The following is a 19866-nucleotide window of genomic DNA, read 5'->3' as shown; positions in this document are numbered from 1 at the left end:
GTTACAGCAGCTCTGTCAAGAGGAATGGGCCAAAATTCACCCAACTTATTGTGGGAAGCTTGTTGAGGCTACCCAAAATGTTTGACCCAAGATAAGCAATTTAAAGGCAATGCTACCAAATACTAATTGAGTGTACGTAAACTTCTGACCCATTGGGAATGTGATGAAAGAAATAAAAGCTGAAATAAATAATTCTCTCTACTATTATTCTGACATTTCACATTCTTAAAATAAGGTGTTGATCCTAACTGACCTAAGACAGGGAATTTTTACTTGGATTAAATGTCAGGAATTGTGAAAAACTGAGTTTAAATGTATTTGGACAAGGTGTATGTAAACTTCCTACTTCAACTGTAGATAGGTGTGTGCCTTTCCAAATCATGTCCAATCAATTGAATTTACCACAGGTGGACTCCAATCAAGTTATAAAAACTTTTCAAGGACGATCAATGGAAGCGGGATGCATCTAAGCTCAATTCTGTTTGGATTTAGGCAACCTGGGGGGAAAAACAGATTCTCACCATCTTCTGCTTTCTAGGCCTATATCACCCACATTGGTCAGTGGTGTTCTTAAGGGTAAGTGTTTTGTGTGTGTAAACTCTTCATGTATTCTCTTCTCTGTGTGTGGTAGATGTGGTAGTCCAGTGGTGTTCTCAGGGGGATCTCCTGGCCGTGGCTGGGATGGAGAGAGCTGTCTTGCTCCCCGACTCCTCCTGTCTACCTCCCACCAGAAACGCCGTTGTTAAGTTCTACAACGTCTGCGGAGAACACATCTACACACTGGACACGCCTGCACAAGTAATAACACACACACACACACTTAGACCAGCTCCTGCGGCACAGATGACACACACACACACTCCAGCATCCACAACACATCTTCAGTACCACACACACAACACCTTACATTGGTAAACATACTATTGAGAAGTCACATCATATGCTTTGAGTTCCATAGAATAATCACCATCCCCGTTCTCCCCAGCGTCCTATCACCACACTGTGCTGGGGTCACCGGGACTCTCGTCTGTTCTTGGCTTGTGGCCCGGTACTCTACGTGGTGCGGGTGGAGCACCGGGTGGCCAGCCTGCAGCTGCTGTGCCAGCAGGGCATTGCCGGGGCGCTCCGGGAGGAGAAGGACGTGGCAAAGCTCACCATGCCCTCTCGTCTCTGTTCTTACGTCACCACAGCCTTCACACCCACCATCAAGGTACAGGGTTTATGAGATGTCACATACAGTATGGATATGTGTCTGGGAGGGTGAGGATGTGCTACTCTATGAAATGGGGAGGTTGAGGGTTCTGGTTTACCCACCTGGCAGTTTATACAGACTGACATTCAATACAAACGGTCATTCAGGGTCATAATTCCAGGGTAAGATAGAGGGTTGAAAAAGTGTTTAGCAAGGGTTAAAATTGATACTTGACTTGAGTCAGCACCGGGAGTCACCGCTTTGTGCCAGAATGCTCCTCATCCATTCATCCTTTCTCTCTCTCTCTCCACCTCTAGCCCCCCATTCCAGACCCCAACAATATGCGTGACTTTGTGAGTTACCCGACGGCAGGGAACGAGCGGCTGCACTGCACCATGAAGCGGACGGAGGACAACCCTGAGGTGGGCGGGCCCTGCTACACCCTCTACCTGGAGTACCTGGGGGGCTTGGTGCCCATCCTCAAGGGCCGACGCATCAGCAAGCTCCGTCCCGAGTTCGTGATCATGGACCCCAAGACGGACGGCAAAGCAGGTGAGGTTTTCTGGCGATACTGTGTGAGGAAAGTGTTGGTGGTGTTTGTTTTGAAAATATCACCTTGAAATCTTGCTCCATTACGGCTGTTCTAACGATGATTCTAGACGATTCTGTTGCTTTGGGAGCTGGTTCAGCTTCTCGTATGACTGCTTTTTACTTAAAAAGTGTGAAGTCAGTATCTTCTTGTTAATAACCGTTAGTTACTCAAATATCATTTGTCAAAGTCTGCTGCCTAGCCAGAGCCTCCTTCCCTGCTCCCCTGGTACTTTTCTGTTCATATAACATGTAGGACTATCTTGTGGTGAAGAAGTTTCAGACAGTGTTGGTTGGCATGTGTGTTCTCAGTGTTAATAGTCCCCCAGCCAGCCAGCCACAGTACAGAGCAGACTGGGCCCCTGTTAACTACTTAATAGCCTCTGGTATCTACCATAAATCACCTCCCTCTCCACTGCCCTCTCCTGTGATAAATGAATCCAGCCATGAAATGTATGCAGCCCATTCACTCTTAAATGCTGATCAAATAAATGATCTTGACCTAAACTGGAGCAGTTGCGGTTCGGGGGCCCCATATGAATGAGAGAAGATACTTGGAAACAATAGTTTGGGGGACTAAATAAGTTGAAAATGTTGTGTTAGTGAGTGTGTGTCTGAAATTGGATATGTTTTAATGTCAGTTTGTTCTTGCATGTCTAAGAAGAGGTGAAGGAAGTGTGCCCCCTGCTGTTAACACTGGGGATATGTATTTGTTGTGATAAAGGAAATAAACGTTGGTAAAGTCACAGTGGTTAGGTTGGATACCTATCAATGTCAGTTTGACTTATATCCCCATATGCAGAGATATACTGTAGTGCCTCTTGAGTCAGTGACACTTAACGAATGATCACCCTGATGATATTATTCATAGAGCAGTAGACAGACACCCATCATTTCCCTATCACACCAACTTCATTGTATTACCCTCCACCCATCTTTCTTTCTCTCCATCCCCTGTTTCCCTCTCTCCTTCCAGATGAGGTGTATGGGAACAGTCTGATCTCGTCGATGATAGACAGCTGTAACTGTTCAGACTCCAGTGATATAGAGCTGAGTGACGACTGGGTTGGCAAGAAATCCCCAAAGATATCCAGAGGCAGCAAGTCTCCCAAACTTCCCAGGTAATAAACAGCCTTTATACTGCATTCATTAATGAATTACAAGCATGTGTTTGATGTAGATTCTTTGTTTTTCTCACCATTTTGGAACGATTCTATTATTTGGAGTTCACAAGGAAACCCACATGTTCTGTTTGGACCTATAAAGTACTGACTAAGCCGCTGCATGTTTGTCTACTAATGCTGCTTGAATGTTATGCACTGTTTTGTTTCGTTTGTTTCACTGCATCCCTAAACCTTTCTCTTTCATGTGCTACCTTCTCTGTAGAGACTTAGTCTGTCCCTTTACCAACAGAATCAATATTGACCCCAGAAAGTCCCCCAAACTGTCCCGCGCTACCCAGGAGATCTCGCGGTCGCCACGGTTACCCATCCGGAAGCAGTCCATTGGGTCCCCAAGTCTCACCCGCAGAGAGTTCCCCTTAGATGACATCACACAGGTAATGGACCGCATTCTGATTTCCTTTGTGTCCTATCATCATACATTTGAGTTTTAGGGATTTGAAGAAGTACTGATTTGAATGTGGGTTTTGTCTTTTGCAGCATAACTACCTTGCTCAGGTTACATCCAACATTTGGGGAACAAAGTTTAAGATTGTGGGACTTGCCACCTTCTTGCCAACCAATCTTGGTGCAGGTAACTACCAATCAGTTACTTCTGAGGGAAATTAAAATGATTTAACTATGGTTCCAATGAATGTAACAACCTTCTCCCCTCTTTCTTTTGCCCCTCCCTTCTATTGCTTTCTCTCTATCCCTCCACTTATCTCTCTCTCTCTCTCTCTCTCTCTCTCTCTCACAGTGATCTACAAGACAAGTCTGCTCCACTTGCAGCCCAGACAGATGACCATCTACCTGCCGGAGGTGCGTAAGATCTCTATGGACTACATCAACCTGCCTGTGTTCAGCCCCAACGTCTTCAGTGAGGATGAGGATGACCTGCCAGTCACCGGGGCCTCGGGCGTGGCCGACGACAACCCTCCCTGCACTGTCAACATCCCCATTGCCCCCATCCACAGTCCCGCCCAGGCCATGTCCCCCACCCAGAGCATCGGCCTGGTCCAGTCCCTCCTAGCCAATCAGAACGTCCAGCTGGACGTCCTATCCAATCCCACGGCCATCTCCTCTGTGGCTTCTGCAGGGGCAGGGGGGTCGTCTGACCAGGGCCAGGACACCATCCTGACCGCCCAGTACACGGTTCCCAGCAGGTACTCCAGTCCTGGACAGGTCATATTTGGAGGGCTGGAGATGAGCCGACTTCTGGTTGGGCCTCCTCCCTCTCATCACCAACAACAACAACAACAAAGCCATCCACAGAGCCATCAACAACCACTGCAGCAACATCATCAGCAACAACAAATTCAGCATCAACAACAACAGCAGCTTCAGCATCACCATCAACAGCTACAACAACAGCAACAACGACTAGCGCAGCAACATCACCAACAGCAACTGGCACAGCAACATCAACAGCAGATCCAGCAGCAGCAGATGCTGCAACACCAACAGATGCAGCAGCAGCAGATCCAGCAGCAGCAGCAACACATTCAACAGCAGATCCAACACATGCAGCAACAGCAGCAGCACATCCAACAACAGCACCAACAACAGCTCCAGCACCAACAACAGCTCCAGCAGCAGTTACAGCAGCAGCAACACACACAGCAGCTGCAGCAACAGCAGCAACAGATACAGCAGCATATGCAACAACAACAGCATCAGCAGCACCATCAGATGCAGCAACAGCAGCAGATACAACAGCACCATCAGATGCAGCAACAGCTCCAGATCTCTGTCCCCTCTCAGGTGTCTGGTGCAGCGGTGCACCAGCTCCAACAGGGTGCGCTCCAGATCCCTGTCCCCCACCCTGCAGGGGGGCTGGTGGCTGAGAGAAGGGTCAGCGTGGAAAATGAGCACCTGCTGAAGATCAAACCCACCCGCTCTGCCCCCCAGCTGGCTGAGGGGGACACGGTGGTGTTCAGCGCCCCTCTGGAGCTCAGCAAGATGAACCCCCCGCCCCCCTACCCTGGGACGGTGGCCGCAGCTGCAGCCTCTGCTGCAGCAGCCAACGCCGCCTCTGGACAGGCTGGGGGCAGTAACGGCACCCCGCCGCCAGTGGACCTGTGCCTGAAGAAGGGCGAGTTCTCCCTGTATCCTCCTGGCCAGCAAGCGGCACAGTACCCAACGCCGCTAGGCTACGAGCGGATAACTACGTTCGACAGCAGGGGTAACGTGGAAGAGGTGTGCCGGCCTCGAACGCGGCTTGTCTGCAACCAGAACATTTACACGCTCCAGGTCCCAGGAAGCTCAGCAACCCTCCGGGTTACCTCCTCTTCTTCCTCAACAGACGCGAAGAAGATCCAGCTGCCCTACGCCTCGGCAACCCTCAACAGGCTCACCGTTCCCCGCTATTCCATACCCAGTGGAGATCCGCCCCCCTACCCCGACACAGCCAATCAGAACACCACAGGGGGGAGGAGCACCGGACAGAGGCTGGACAGCAGTCTGATCCATGCCACACTCAGGCGGAATAGCCGAGAGGCCGCTCTCAAAGTTTCCCAGATGCTGGACCCTCAGAGGACCCTGCCCACTAAAGCCAAATCCCAAAACGCTGCACTGGCGGCTTCCTACCAACAAAGGGTGCCCAAAGCCCTGTACACCTGCAGTCAGTGCAGTAGTAACAGCAGTGGGCTTAGCAGTGCAGCCAGCAGTGCTCCCAGTGGGACTGCGAATGGAATCGCAGGAGGTACAATCATTAGACAGGATTTTCCTCCAGGGAATGGAGCTCCTCACAGCACGGTGATCGTCCATTCCAACAGCGCTTCTCCCCTAGTCTCTCAATCCTCATACAACCTGGATGGCTCTGGGAATGGAGGAGGAGGTGGGAACAGAGACAGGGCTGACTATGTGAACTCAGCCTTCACAGAGGATGAAGCACTGAGTCAGTCATTGAGGCATCTGGCACTAGGGGGTGCAGATGTGTCTGGACTGACAGTCAAGAGGCCACCGCCATACCAGTGGGACCCAGCCACCACTGAGGAGGTGTGGGTGCCCCAGGAACGGACTGGTACTCTGAGCTCTGCTGGCCCCACCGGACCCCACAAACCACCCCCGCTCATCCTCAGCCCAGCCCAGCACCTCGACATCTCCCGGCTGCCTTTCATCCTCTCCCCCAAGTCCCCCACCAGCCCCAGTGCTGCCTCTTTCCAGGCTGCCGCTGTAGCTGCAGGTTACCAGATCTCCCTTCAGTATGCTCCTGGCACAACCTATAGTGGGCCCCAGCAGCAGCCCATGCCAGGCTCTCCCCGTCTCTGCTCCCCTAAGGAGGTGGTGGCCCCGGTCCCTTTCAACCAGCAGGATGCCACCCTGGTCCTCCCACCTGGCTATCCAGCCAACCTGTCTAACCTGGCCTGCTGCCCCCTCCCTCCAATGTACCCGGGGGGAAGCTCCTGTGCCGGGCTCCCCATCCCCCCCATTGCCCTACACACCCCCTGGGGCACCTACAACCCCTGCCCCCCATGCCCAGCCCCTCGGGGACACTGCCCCCATGCCCCCAAGCTCTCTCAGATGATGGTGGACAAGTCAGTCCTCTCTCCCCTCCTCCCCCACCGCCTCCCCTCCACCGCCCCCAGCAGAGCTGCAGCTGCAGGGTCATGGTGGCTCACCAGAGGCCATGGCAATGGAGGCCGGAGAGGGCTTCCAGGAGGTGCTCTCCCTCAACGAGAGCCCCGTGCCCAGCAATGCTGAGAAGTTTGGCAAGAAGAACCGCAAGCGGGCAGATGGCAGGGCTGAGGAGGCCAATGCACCGGCCATCGCCGAGGGAGGCAAATCCAAGAAGGAGGGCCGGGCCCTGGGTGACTTCAACTCTCTGATCTCCAGCCCGCGGCTGGGCAGCAGGGAAAAGAAGAAGCCCAAAGGCCAGAAGGAGCAGCAGCTGAAAGCTAAGAAGCTGAGCAAGGCTCCCACAAACAGCGAGTTCCAGGACAGCTCAGAGAGTGAACCTGAGCTCTTCATCAGCGGGGACGAGCTGCTCAACCAGTGCCAGAGCGGCAAGAAGGGCTGGAAGAGCAAGAGGAGCCTACGGGCGGCCAGCGAGCTAGAGGAGATCAAGTGTCGCAAGGCAAATGAGAAGGAGGACCGCGGGTTGGGAAGCCAGGGCTTTGTTTATGTGATGGCCAACAAGCAGCCACTGTGGAATGAGGCCACTCAGGTCTACCAGCTGGACTTTGGGGGACGTGTCACACAGGAGTCGGCCAAGAACTTCCAGATCGAACTGGAGGGGAGACAGGTGAGGTGGCTAGAGATGTAGTTTTTACACATAGATGGGAAGTTGGGTATAGATAGTGTAGGAATGTAGAAGAGTGAATCCATTAGTTTCTAAGAATATGACATGGAATAAATATAATTCAGCATTCAGTAGGGAAATAGCTCAGACAATCTGAGACAATCTGAAATGTTGTTTGTTAGCTTCCTGTCTATGTTCTCTGACTGTGTGTTTGTTTGTGTTTGTGACCAGGTGATGCAGTTTGGCAGGATTGACGGCAACGCCTACATCCTGGACTTCCAGTACCCGTTCTCTGCTGTTCAAGCCTTCGCAGTGGCTCTAGCTAATGTTACTCAACGCCTCAAATGAGGTCCCACCCCCTCTTACACTGAATACTAGCGAGGATCGGAACACCTGCTGGAAGGACAAGATTATTTAATTTGAAGTTACTTTAATATCGGAGGAAAGACTGAAATGAACTCTGTTTGCATATCGCATCGCAAGCGAGAAAACGAGACACTGTGGTGCTGCACTGCCCAATGTGGCCACCAGAGGGTGCAATAAGCATGGGCTGCAGGCGTTGGAGCAGGGCCATAGTTTGCCTTGGCACAGTCAGCGGTCCCCTGTACTGCTTACAGGGCCCAAGAGCTCAGCTTTCTGTAGTCGTCATGCAAATAAATGCTGCTTTAGCTAATGAAAGCTAGCTAGTGGAAAGACTTAACTTACAACCTGCTAACGGTTTGGGTTTCCTGTCGGTATGGTCCCGAGAGATGAGTCGTTCTCTCTGTGCGGTTTTAAAAAGGAGCAGCAGTAATACTTGAAAAAACTATCTGGAAGATTGAAGATGTCGTTTTTTTCTTTCCAGAGTGTACAGGTACTACTGGGCACTGAAATCCGTTGCTGTATGAAACCGTTATCATCACTTTATAACACTGCTTTGGCGTTTAGGTTTTTACACCTAAAGATCAAACTTTCTGGGGGGGAAATCTAGGCTTTTGAAATGTTATTTTTTAGTTATCTGCCATGTGTTTTGTTACAATCCAAATCTATCTTGGCTGGATTTGAGGTTTCAATATATGCATTGTATTGTTGGAGCACTAGCACACGCAAATGCGCAAGTTGTCTGATTTCCCTGTTGTCAGAAACTCTGGAGAGGTAAAAGATGTAAGCTGAACGGCAATCCTTGGAATTTGAAGGAAAAAAAAGATGATGTAGCTCATATGGTTAATGTATCTCTGCATTTGTTTTTCCTCTTGTTACGAATAGGTCATACAGTATTCAGATATGAATTTTAACATTGTAATTGTTCTTCGTATTCATGTTGTTTATTATACAATCTTAGTACCTTGTTTACATGGATTTCAAGATGTCTGCTTTATTTGGGAGAGACAGAGACTTAATTGAAATGCTGTTCTGTACACTACAAAATCTGTGTGTTTTAAAATGGTTTTACAGAATAGTTGTGACCGTTATCCTGTATCTCCCATTTTTATCATGGTGACATGTTGACGGGGACACAAACAAAGATGCTATAGGTAAGAGTTCACCAATCCGACCTTTGTTTCCCTGACATGAAGTAATTTGTCACTTGCTGTCACTTCTGTGAAGTGAGCGTCATCGTGTAGGCGTGTCCTACTCTTTAGCCCACACTAAATGAGTAAGCAAGGTACAGGAAATATTTTTGTATATTTCACCTATGCCATTTCATTATTATTATTATAATTTTTAAGTCATGTAAATAACTGCCACATATCATTCATAAATATTGTAAAATGATCTGTTGGAGTTGGACAGCTGTTTTCATTGTAGCCCACTGTGTATGTTCAATATTATGGCGGGTAGCTGTAGTACAGTAGTATGAATATAGAAATACACTATAATCCCTGAGAAACCTGACATCTTTCTATTCTTTCAGTCTTTGAAGATAACCTCAATTAAGGAGAAAGCTATCTTAACCTGTTAGAACTTGGCAAGCTGAAACTGCAATCTTTTAAACTGACTAGTTTTTGTTAGACATCCAGGCTTGGGTCTCTATGCGTTGTGAACAGTCTGCAGGGCTGGGGATGGATGCTGGCGCAAAAGCAGATAGACACTTCAAATATTTGCGGACTTAAGTGTGGTAAGATACCTGTTAACATCATCCACACTACTAATTTTCAAACATATCATTGGAAAAAATTATTTATCAAACTAAAATATCTATTTGATGGATGGTTAGGATCACTTCAAAACGTGTGTGCCAAAAAATGGAATTACTACAATTTGGAAGATTAATACAAAGGGGCCTAGATCACTTGTGTGACAGAGAGAGATCACTCCAGACCAGATCCACACATCATGGTCTTGACAGCAATGAGATTATTAGATTAGATTTTTCTTTCTTCCTCTGAGATGCATGTGATAGTTGTTGGTTGGGGTGGGATTAAGATGGACCTGATTCAAAGAAAATAAAATCTCTTAAACATGTCCGTCAATGTTCATTTTGTGTTAACAATTTTGTTGTGCAATATTTTCTAAAGAAAGGTCCTCCCCTCACCAACACTGTTTGACAACCCTTCACTTTCACACTAGTAGTGTGGGGGAAACTATGATATTCAATTTCTTTTTGCTGGTCTGTACATTTATTTATGAGATTTTTTTCTTAAGCTAAAGGCTGTACATAACTTGTTGACTTTGCTGAACATTTCTTTCTGTTGAAAGGGGTTTGTTACTGGTGTAGCCTATTTGTCAGATCATGGGAGGGGGTGGGCAAGTAGGGAAGAGACAACTTTTCAATATGTGTTCTGTGAAGTTTGCAGTGGATGGGAGAAGATCTGAAGAAGTGCCCTGTCCTTGAGTGTAGTTGGTAGTAGTCATTTAAGGAAGTATGTGTCAAGTGTGTTCAATTGTGAGGTCAACAGATAACACTTATGGGATCGATGTTAACTTCTTCAGTGTGTGTATTTCCACCAATTCTCCCCTTCGAGAAAGCTAAACCTTTTTCACTCCGTTAAGAGTTTTATCTTTTTGTTTATTCTCACCATGCAATGGAAATCTACGCATACATGGTGTTGACTGACTGGTCAATTTTGATTGTGTATTATTTCAATACAACTCACACATCAGTCCACATGACATGACCGTTTGGATAAGCCACTGAAAACATGTATAGATCTCCCTTGGACACTGGTTTAGGATTCTAAATGAATTCATTTGAGGTGGTAACCTGTAGTAGACATTGTAGGATTTGGCTTTTCGTTTGATCAGAAATGTGCTTTGTACATGTAGTTGTAGACATATATAGGAAAAAAAACTTGAAAAAATCTGAGTGATTTGGTGACTGAATGTTTATAGTGAACGGTAGTAAGGCATGCCATGTTAATTATTTTACAATTGTATATGTCACGCATCTTTTGAATAAAATGTCATTGTTTCAGATTTTGTTTTGTGTGTCTAGTCTGTTTGGGATGTGGTATATTATCGTTCAAGCACTACGGAGTGCCTTGGAACCCTGTGGGAACCCTGTAGGTGTTTCATAATGAAAAATGTATCATTTCTTTATCCTTGTACAGGTTTCTTCTAATAGCTTACGAATTCCATTTAACAATGGTCAACTTTACTATGTTGTAAAGCTAAAATTGGAATTCCTAGTAGCAGTAGCCCTCTAAAACAAAGTGTGTTGGGCACAAAAGTCCCATAGAAAAAAGCTTTCTCTTAATGTAGTAAACCTTGTATCCGTGCAGAAATGCAGACGAAAAGCTGTAGGAGCATTGATCTTCAATCACAGTCGCTTCCCTCTCTCCGTGGTGCTGAATTGTCACGTGATTCTCACCGCTGTATTTGTATGTTCGCTTCCGCCCCCTCGTTTTTTTGTGCTTTTTCTTTAGACCTGCACGAACAAAAAAGCTTTGCCTGCAGTTTCAATTAAACGAGAGAACACAAAAGAGAAACCGGCGTTGTTTTGTAAAGGCTGCGGATTATTTCCCATCGCCATTTTCAGACCTCCGACACCGGCACGATGGACACCGACTACTCCGCCTTCGAAAACCCTCTATACAGTGAATTGAAATATTTCTGTAAGAAGATACAAGAGGTCTATAACGAATTAAAGGAAGACCTGACACCTTACCGCGACGATCGTTTTTACAGGTAAATTATAGGGTCACTACACCAATATTAAATAATCCAATATATGTATTTTTGTGTTAATTCAATCATTACTCTACAATGAACAAGCATTTGTGAGCATACATAGGCCTATTAACTGCATTTGATTTTCATGTAGGTATTAACATAATGATACGATTAATAACATTTGTCAATATGTATTTACAATATGGATATAGCCTTTACAGAATATCCAGCTGCAGCCATGCACCACCCTCAACATGGCGCATTGTGGTTCAGGTGCGCTATAAAGCATCACTGGTTTTCTTTGGACAGTTCCGTGTTTTGCAGGTTTAGATACGCTTTTCATTATTTATCTTTCGGTTTTATGGGATCTTACGTCAAATATGTGTTCCTATAGGCTACCTTCGTTTAAAAAATGCTGTTACTTCTGCTGATAATACAAGAAAATTCTAAGGTCATTATGGCAGAAGCCTATATGATATAGGCACAGGCCAATGAGTGAAGGCAACAAGTGTTGGGGTGTATTAATTACTCCAAACAGTTGCAAAATGGAACGAAAACTTGTGTTTATATTGGACAGGTTCAGCAAACAGGGCGGGACCTACATCTTGGCACTCCCCCACCATTGTAAAACATATTTAGGAAATTATAGAAATGTATTTATTCATTTCTACATTCGTTTTTGACATGTATTATATTACAGATACCTTAATGTATACTTTTAAATTATATTATGTGAGCTAAACATAAAAATGTCAAAATATATTAAAACATTTTCCTTCAAGTATAATATTTTGATATTACTAATGCTACTGTCCCCACTACAATAAAATATACTAAATACATGTCATTTTGTCCATTAATTCCTATGGACTGCTCCTCCTGGGAATGCTAATATGGCCGACAGGTGGCTTCAAAGCCTATCAATGGCCAATACACAGCATCAGCAATCCAGGATTCATATACATTAATGGTTTGGATGCATGATGGGTCTTGATGTATACAGGCAAAATTGAAATCACATGTTTTTCATTAGAGTTGAAATGAGGATGAAAATCTGATTTATGCGCTTGCAACGACCAAATCCACTCCCTCTAACTGAGCTACAATAAGAAGCTCCTCCTACTCTCTTGTCCCCACGTGACTTCAGTCCCGCGACATCCAGTGGTGACGTTTCATTTGGTTGTCGCATACAGACTGATGTATACGGATGTGGATTTTACCTGGACGTTTTGATTTGATCTCGATTCTAGAGTGAGAATCTACAGAAATGGATGTGTAAGTTCACATGTTTAAGACGATCTACAACTTAGTTGTATATTGTTGCCACTTCTTATCGTACATTTTTCATCTCAAAACGTTAGTTTCTGCTTGCAACGGGATCCTATGCAAAGTTGACAGACACACCTACGTTACTTTACACGTTAACTAACTAGTTTGCACGCAACCGTGTTTTTGGTGGCAGGTGTTTTTTCGTTTGTCTTATATTCTGGTACCGGTGTGTGTTACTAAGCAATATATTAACATTTCTAATGTGGCTAATTGCTTATCTAACGTTTCCAAAAGCTGATGGTGTGTAATTTATAGCTGGCCAGATAATAAGCCTCTCACACTTCCTAAACTAGCCTAAATTACTGAGTTGGCTTATGCTTCGATTTTAATATGACAACCTCTTAATGTCTTGAGCATAGGTGTTTAAATCAAGAAATGTTCATCACAGAGAGAGGAATCCGATTGTTTTCAGGAAACTGATTGTAGTATATCCTTTCTCAATTTCAGGCTAGCCCCCATGCGGCTCTACACACTCTCCAAAAGACACTTTGTTTTGGTCTTTGTGGTGTTCTTGATCTGTTTTGGCCTCACTGTCTTCATTGGTATAGCAGGTATGTCGTTTTTATATATTCTATCAATGTGCACACTCTTAGTATACCTGCAGTGGGCCCAAGTGTATATTACTGCTGGGAAACAGTGAGCCAGAAAGGCTAGTTAGGGTGATGCAGCAGCCAGCCAACATAATCAGAGGGTGATGACTGGCGTCTACTGGCTGAAGTTTTATCTGCAAGGAAATCCTGATAAGTCCACTTTTTTCTCGCTCTCTTTCTCTTAATTAAAGCCTTACTAGAAAGATCCTTATTGGTAATATTGCATCATTTTCCTAAAGTGAAAAGAATGTTGAAAATGCTATGTCTGCACAATGGTGGATTTGCTGTAGGAAAGGGATCTAGTCGAGGAGACTAAGGACTTAGTTTTGCCTATAGGCGTGACAAGCCTGTTTGTGCATGAACTGGTCCTGGAGAAATATTTTGCTTACTTTGTTCATTCTTCTGCAGGTCCTAAAATCCTTGCGGAGACGAAATACAGTGGAGATGAACTGCTGGACAAAAATCAATCCATAAAGGTAAGACAAGCAAACAAATAAATACATGTCTTTCCAGGATCGCAGGGAATGTGCTTGAACTGTTTGCTTTACGTCAGAAATGGCTTTTATTAGTGCACAAACTCACACCACCCTGATGCTTACACATATTTGTGAGACTGGGAGGGTAAAAGGGAGGAAGAAGTGCACAGTCCAAAATGAACACTTAGATCCCACAAGTCTTGGACACAGCTTGATGTCCACTCTTTGACATTGTGATGTTCTGAGAATGGATCTAATATGGTTTCAGACTGGTCCCTTCATCCTGCAGTCCCCACCCCTCTCCACCTATAACCAACAGCTATGGCTCACCTGTATAATGCAGGTGGAACACAGCACTGGTGAGATCTACTCCCTTATAAATTATGGTATTTTTCCTTCTAAGACTTTCATGTCATGTGGATATTGACTTTTTTTTGTTGCCTTTGTCTCTATTCAGTGGTGGACTTCCTGCAGCACTTTGAGATCAACGTGGAGCTGAAGGGAGTCATGCAGGATGCCAGCGTCATGCACATCCGCAGCAACGTGCACCAGAAATCACGAATGCTGCACTGTGGCGCTGTGAGTGGCAATCAATATATCGGTCTATCCATTCATTAATCAGTTAACCAGTTTGTCAGCCAATTGACTAGTCAGTCATCAATCAGTTATCAACCAACCAATTGGTCAATGAACAAGGCATCTATCCTGCTGTTTCCTCCTGCAGAAGTGTGATGAGATCATTGTGGTGCACCTGGGCTATCTGAATTACACACAGTACCAGATCAATGTCAGCTTCAAAGGCCTGGAGAACATCACCTACGAAGTCAAGGTCAACTTCATGGTGAGCTCACAACACACTGGCTGGAAAACCTGTTTAAACTGTCAGCTGGCTGTTTCTGAAGATGCGTCTCATCCTACTGACACACAGTGGCTTTGAACTGCATTTCAATGACACATTTCTTTCTCCTCTCTCTCAGTGGAAGATGTATAATCCCTCGTTCTCTCAAGTGGAGATCTGGTTCCGGTTTGTCTTTGTGGTTTTGACCTTCATGGTGACGGTAAGAGATCTATGCAATTGAATCCATCTTTATTGTTTCTGCTGTGTATGTTTGTCTTTGTATGTTAGTCTTTGATGTTGTGTATTGCAGTGCATGTTTGCTCACTCTCTGAGGAAGTTCTCCATGAGAGACTGGGGCATTGAGCAGAAGTGGATGTCCATCCTGCTGCCTCTACTACTGCTGTATAACGGTGAGTCATTGAGTTGTTTACCACTCTTTCCTTTGTGCCTTCCACTGCACACCAGGCCTTGATATTTAAACGGTGTAATATGTTTGAATGTACCCTTCTGATGGCCTAACCTTGCTGTTAAAACTCATATACACTACAGTCTTTAGGTCTGAGGTTTTTACCTGTTTTGATGGCTGGGGTTCTTGTGTTTCAGATCCATTTTTCCCACTGTCGTTCCTGGTTAACAGCTGGTTTCCGAGGACTCTGGATGCATTCTTCCAGGCCCTCTTCCTGTGTTCCCTGCTGCTCTTCTGGCTCTGTGTCTACCACGGCATCCGGGTTCAGGTGGGTCTCACATTCATCTTTAACCAAACTCTATATTTTAGTATTGGAACCCAAAATCAGTCTGGTGTCCTGTTTTTCTTCTCTGTTTTTTTTTTCTTCTTCTAATCCTGGATTATTCTGGTTCCTGTCTCAGGGAGAGAGGAAGTGTCTGACGTTCTATCTTCCTAAACTGGTCATTGTCGGCCTCCTGTGGCTCTCAGCAGTTACCTTGGGGATATGGCAAACGTAAGTCTGAAGGACTCTGTCAAACTAACACTGTATAACATACTCTGTTTGGAAAAGGATGTTATGAGCTCTAATTTCCTTTACATCCACAGGGTCAATGAGCTACAGGACCCCACCTACCAGTACAAAGTGGACATCGCTAACTTCCAGGTGAGTGGAACACATTTACCTTCTGTGAGAATTTTTATGGAAAATTCAGAAGCACATGTCCAGTGTATAATTATACATATTTTTCAACCTGGTAGAAGTTTGGACATTGACGGTGGAGGTAGTAGTGCAACACCCATCATGTTGATTAAAGGTTTTGTTGTACTTCCAGGGCATGAAGATTTTCTTCCTAGTGGTGGTGACCCTGTACGTCCTGTATCTCATCTTCCTCATCGTCAGAGCTTGTTCTGAGCTCAAGAACATGCCCTATACCGGTAACAATGATGCATTTGTCATATTCTAATCCCGATAGAGTTAGGGGTTGCATTTGATACATCCACTCTCATGTAGCCTTTCCTAATATTCTTTCTATTGTACTGTGGTCTCATCTTGGTCATCAGATCTCCGGCTGAAGTTTCTGACTGCGCTGACGTTTGTGGTCCTGGTAATAAGGTACGGCCATTGTCACCTGTTGACTATTGAGTCATAGTATCTAAACTGGACGGATCAAACATAATAATAATATCTCATTTGTTCCATTCCCTCTAGCATGGCGATACTCTATCTTAGGTTTGGTGCCAAGGCTCTGCAAGACAACTTTGTGGCTGAGTTGTCAACCCATTACCAGAACTATATCCTTTCTTGTCAATGTCTTTTTTTTGTTGTCATTTAGCAGACTTGCTTATCCAGAGTGACTTACAGAAGCAATCAGTGTTAAGTGCCTTGCTCGAGGGCATATGGACAGATTTTTAATATTGTCAGCTTTCGGGTTCGAACCAGCAGCCTTTCGGTTACTGGCCCAACAATCGTAACCGCTCGGCTACCTGTCACTGACGTCTTCTCTTCTATTGTGAATTCTGCAGTCAGTAGCATAGATTTTTTTTAAATGGTCATCTTGATGAGCTTTGGGTGCATTAGATACGTTTACTTAGATCTGATCCTTAACTCGACATACCAGCTGAATTTTTATCTTTCTATGGATTACTCAACTTTTACTTGTACACATTAGCATTTGTGTATTCCCCCTCAAAAGATGCCATTTATGGTAAGTGATTCTTGAGGAGAAGAAAAATATGCAATGAGATTTGAAAGATGAGTCTGGTTACTTATTGCCTTGTCTATCTCATTATCTTGTGTATTAGACTCCCAGTTGAAGGATAATCCTGCATTCTCCATGCTCAATGACTCAGATGATGAAGTCATATACGGGTAAGTAGTCATGTTAATTCACTGTCTCTCATTGCCTTTGTTATACATCGTTCTACTTAAAGATGTAGGCGTCACTGTCTTGAGATCAATTCTAGATATCGGAGTCTGCATATGCCTGCTTTGAATGTCTAAATGTGTTTCTACTCAAACTGATATGTATTTATTTTCTATGAAGGAGCGATTACGAGGAGATGCCTTTGCAAAATGGCCGTGCCATCAAAGCAACAGCCAAGTACCAGAATGAGAGCGACAGCGACTGATCCATTCCTGATTGGTGCGTCATTCACTCCCCTGTTGTCCTGATTGAATCCTTGAGGGGATTCTATTAAACTGGCCCGGGTTGCACCTGGCAGTGCCCATCACGTGACCGGGTGAAGACTGTGAGGGAGGCGAACCCTTCTCAAAACGAATAACTTCTCAAAAGAATAACTAACATTTTAAACTAGTTTTCATTGGGAAGGCAGATAAAGATTTTTAATCAGTCACTTTTGCTTGTGAACACAGAATCCTCCTCATCACTGCACGTGCTTAACCTATGCCACTTTTTTTTGTTTTGAGCCGACTTTGCTGTCGGCCAGAACAGGGCACCCGGCTCATGCCCGGGAAGCACCCCGGTCACAAAACGATTGCAATCACTTTTCACCCGATGCAAACTACTCCTGCCTGGGCTAGCCTAATCGAATCCCCTCATTGGACAGCATATTCAACGAATGAACCACCATTTGTAAATAAGGAACGTTTGTAGAAATAATGCAAATGGTAAAATACTGTAACTGTTAGGGTTGTGAAGGTCATTGAATTTTGAATGATGGTAATTGGCCAGCCAAATGACCGCGGTCTCCGTGATAACCGTTTTTGTTTTTACACACATTTTTCTCCTCCTTCGCTCCTGACTGCATGTGCTGCCATAGAAATGTAATTACTTATTTTTCTGATGCATTGTGGGGGGAGTTTGCTAGTTTCTTATTTCAGCAAGGAGCGAAAAGGTTTCATCACGTTAAGAGTACATGTTACGGCAGAAACGGACTCAAATGCACGAATGCCCGGCCGTCCCGTCTTGGAGGTCTTCATCCACAACCGTCGGTTACGCGGTTATACGGTAATTGTGCCAGCCCTAGTAACTGTACATAAATATATTTTTTAACTGAAAAATGGTGTATTCTGAATGTAAATTCAAAGAAAGGAAAGGTGTGCAGCTATGGTCAAATGTTTTATAGCATTTTAGTCATCAAATAGCCACATAAAAACAAACCTTCTGTACACTGTATCTTTTGGTTATCATGAGCCGCATATCATAATTCTTGGATATATAAATTAACTTTGAAGGAAAGCGTGACACATTTGATCATGGGATTTATTATTTATACAAAAATCACAATGTAACTAGTGTTAAACCACTACTGTCTCTTTTGTGCTTGAAATGTGTTGTTTTTAGCCATTCCTACTAAGCTCTCTGACATTCTGAGTTTGGGGGGGAGGTGTAATTCTGCAAAAAACATACCATGCTGCCACTGTTTTTATCTCAAATGGTTGTAAAACCAGTTTAGAACAGCAATTCACTGTTGTATGCTTGTCATATACTTTGTTAATAGCCAGAGTATAAGCATGCATATCCATCAATCTAATACCCATACCCAAGTGAAGTTTTCTGAATATTTACCGGACTACCACCATGCGTTACAATAACCAGCAGGAAGAACCTTAACTTGAGTAGGTGTAGCAGTTGACCCACTCTTTTGCCAATCCATTCCTAAGTGAAGCCACTGTATGATTGTACTCCTGGTGTCCAAATCGTATGTTATTTTTGCCCCCCAAAATTATGGCCCCATTTGTTTAATAGCTATGGAAAAAGTTTTCAGTTTTCACATTCCCGAAGCAATAGTCTAGAATTAATATATGGATGATTCCTGAAGTTCATTCAAACACTTCTAATGCTTAATCATTTGATTGTGATGTCTTGTGAAATGTGTATTGTGAAATATTAAGGCAGTGGTGTCAAACTCATTCCGTGGAGGGCCTAGTGTCTGCAGGCTTTTGGTTTTTCCTTGCAATTAAGACCTAGACAACCATGTGTGGGGAGTTCCTTACTAATTAGTGAGCTTAATTAATCAATCAAGGGAGGAAAGAAAAGCCACAGCCACTCGGCCCTCCCTGGAATGAGTTTGACATCTGTGTGTTAAAGGAATACTCAAGTAGCATATTTGTCATATGGCCCTTCCATTGTTCATTTTAGCTTGCCTTTCATAGCTTTTATTTTTTGTTCAAAGGTACTTTGGCTATATGTAAATGTCATTTGTACAAATTAACCAAATAATAACATTCTGGATTATTGTTTTGTACCTTTTTTTTCTGTAATCAATAACCTGATGCAGGATTTTATGGATACAGGCTCAAGGAGGCAAGTTAGTTTTCATCACTAACCATTGGTAATTTTCTGTCTGAACCAAATGAATGAAATGTTTGTGTTGAAGGAAAGAGTTACCACTGATCCTCCAAACATGTATTCTAATAACAATTTGTAAGTCGCTCTGGATAAGAGCGTCTGCTAAATGACTTAAATGTAAATGTAATAAAGATGGTGCCTTGTTTCCACTTTGTACCAGGGTCAGGAGTTTCCTCCAAACTTTGACTGCAGTCTGAAATCTTTTTGTTTGTGATGGAGCATCTTATTTATATATATACTTGTGGCTTATAGGGAGATGATTGTGGTGGTTATTTTGAGGTTTGAGTAAGAACAATGAGTTTCTTTATGATAGACTCTTGACTAAATTAGAACGGCACTCTGTAAATACTGTATCACATGTAAATAAAGCACTTGTGTATACAGCAAATATGAATTAAAACTTGTAATTTATAAAACATGCATGTCTCTGGGCATTGTCTTCTGATGTGGTGTCATTCCTACATGACAGTCCTCAACTGATCAGTGCAGATGAAGTCATCACGCTATCTGACGATAAGACAATGTGTCTCTGGGGTGACCTCTACTCAGCATTTCACTGGCCTATAGGTGTTGTGGTAGAATGAATTATAGTTGGGGGTT

General features: G+C 44.3%; 2 protein-coding genes across 3 annotated transcripts in view; both read left to right on the top strand.

The window, feature by feature from the left end:
• The window catches only part of tulp4a (TUB like protein 4a), a 53701-nt gene extending 43122 nt beyond the window's left edge, over nucleotides 1-10579 (top strand). Inside the window, 9 exon segments of the mRNA XM_065026306.1 lie at nucleotides 632-798; nucleotides 986-1210; nucleotides 1510-1744; nucleotides 2757-2901; nucleotides 3167-3338; nucleotides 3442-3535; nucleotides 3701-6491; nucleotides 6493-7186; nucleotides 7415-10579. Coding sequence (XP_064882378.1) covers nucleotides 632-798; nucleotides 986-1210; nucleotides 1510-1744; nucleotides 2757-2901; nucleotides 3167-3338; nucleotides 3442-3535; nucleotides 3701-6491; nucleotides 6493-7186; nucleotides 7415-7531 — 4640 coding nt within the window. The 3' untranslated portion in view covers nucleotides 7532-10579.
• A 489-nt stretch (nucleotides 10580-11068) lies between these two features.
• tmem181 (transmembrane protein 181) lies at nucleotides 11069-19684 on the top strand. Of its 2 annotated transcripts, none has more exons than XM_029676436.2 (17): nucleotides 11069-11290; nucleotides 13052-13155; nucleotides 13603-13670; nucleotides 13939-14029; nucleotides 14128-14249; nucleotides 14395-14511; nucleotides 14648-14728; nucleotides 14819-14918; nucleotides 15112-15242; nucleotides 15376-15467; nucleotides 15560-15617; nucleotides 15787-15889; nucleotides 16016-16067; nucleotides 16164-16246; nucleotides 16570-16659; nucleotides 16757-16823; nucleotides 16999-19684. In XM_029676436.2, exons 1-17 carry the CDS (start codon nucleotides 11160-11162, stop codon nucleotides 17081-17083), a joined length of 1575 nt encoding a protein of 524 aa, XP_029532296.1. In that variant the 5' UTR covers nucleotides 11069-11159; the 3' UTR covers nucleotides 17084-19684. The 2 variants fall into 2 exon arrangements, with proteins under 2 accessions (XP_029532296.1, XP_029532297.1); XM_029676437.2 differs by lacking the exon at nucleotides 11069-11290 and adding an exon at nucleotides 12446-12550.
• Nucleotides 19685-19866: the final 182 nt, after the last annotated feature.

Source organism: Oncorhynchus nerka, linkage group LG13, assembly GCF_034236695.1.
Source record: "Oncorhynchus nerka isolate Pitt River linkage group LG13, Oner_Uvic_2.0, whole genome shotgun sequence".
In the NCBI taxonomy this organism is placed as follows: domain Eukaryota; kingdom Metazoa; phylum Chordata; class Actinopteri; order Salmoniformes; family Salmonidae; genus Oncorhynchus; species Oncorhynchus nerka.
This window is presented reverse-complemented; position numbering and strand designations above follow the sequence as displayed.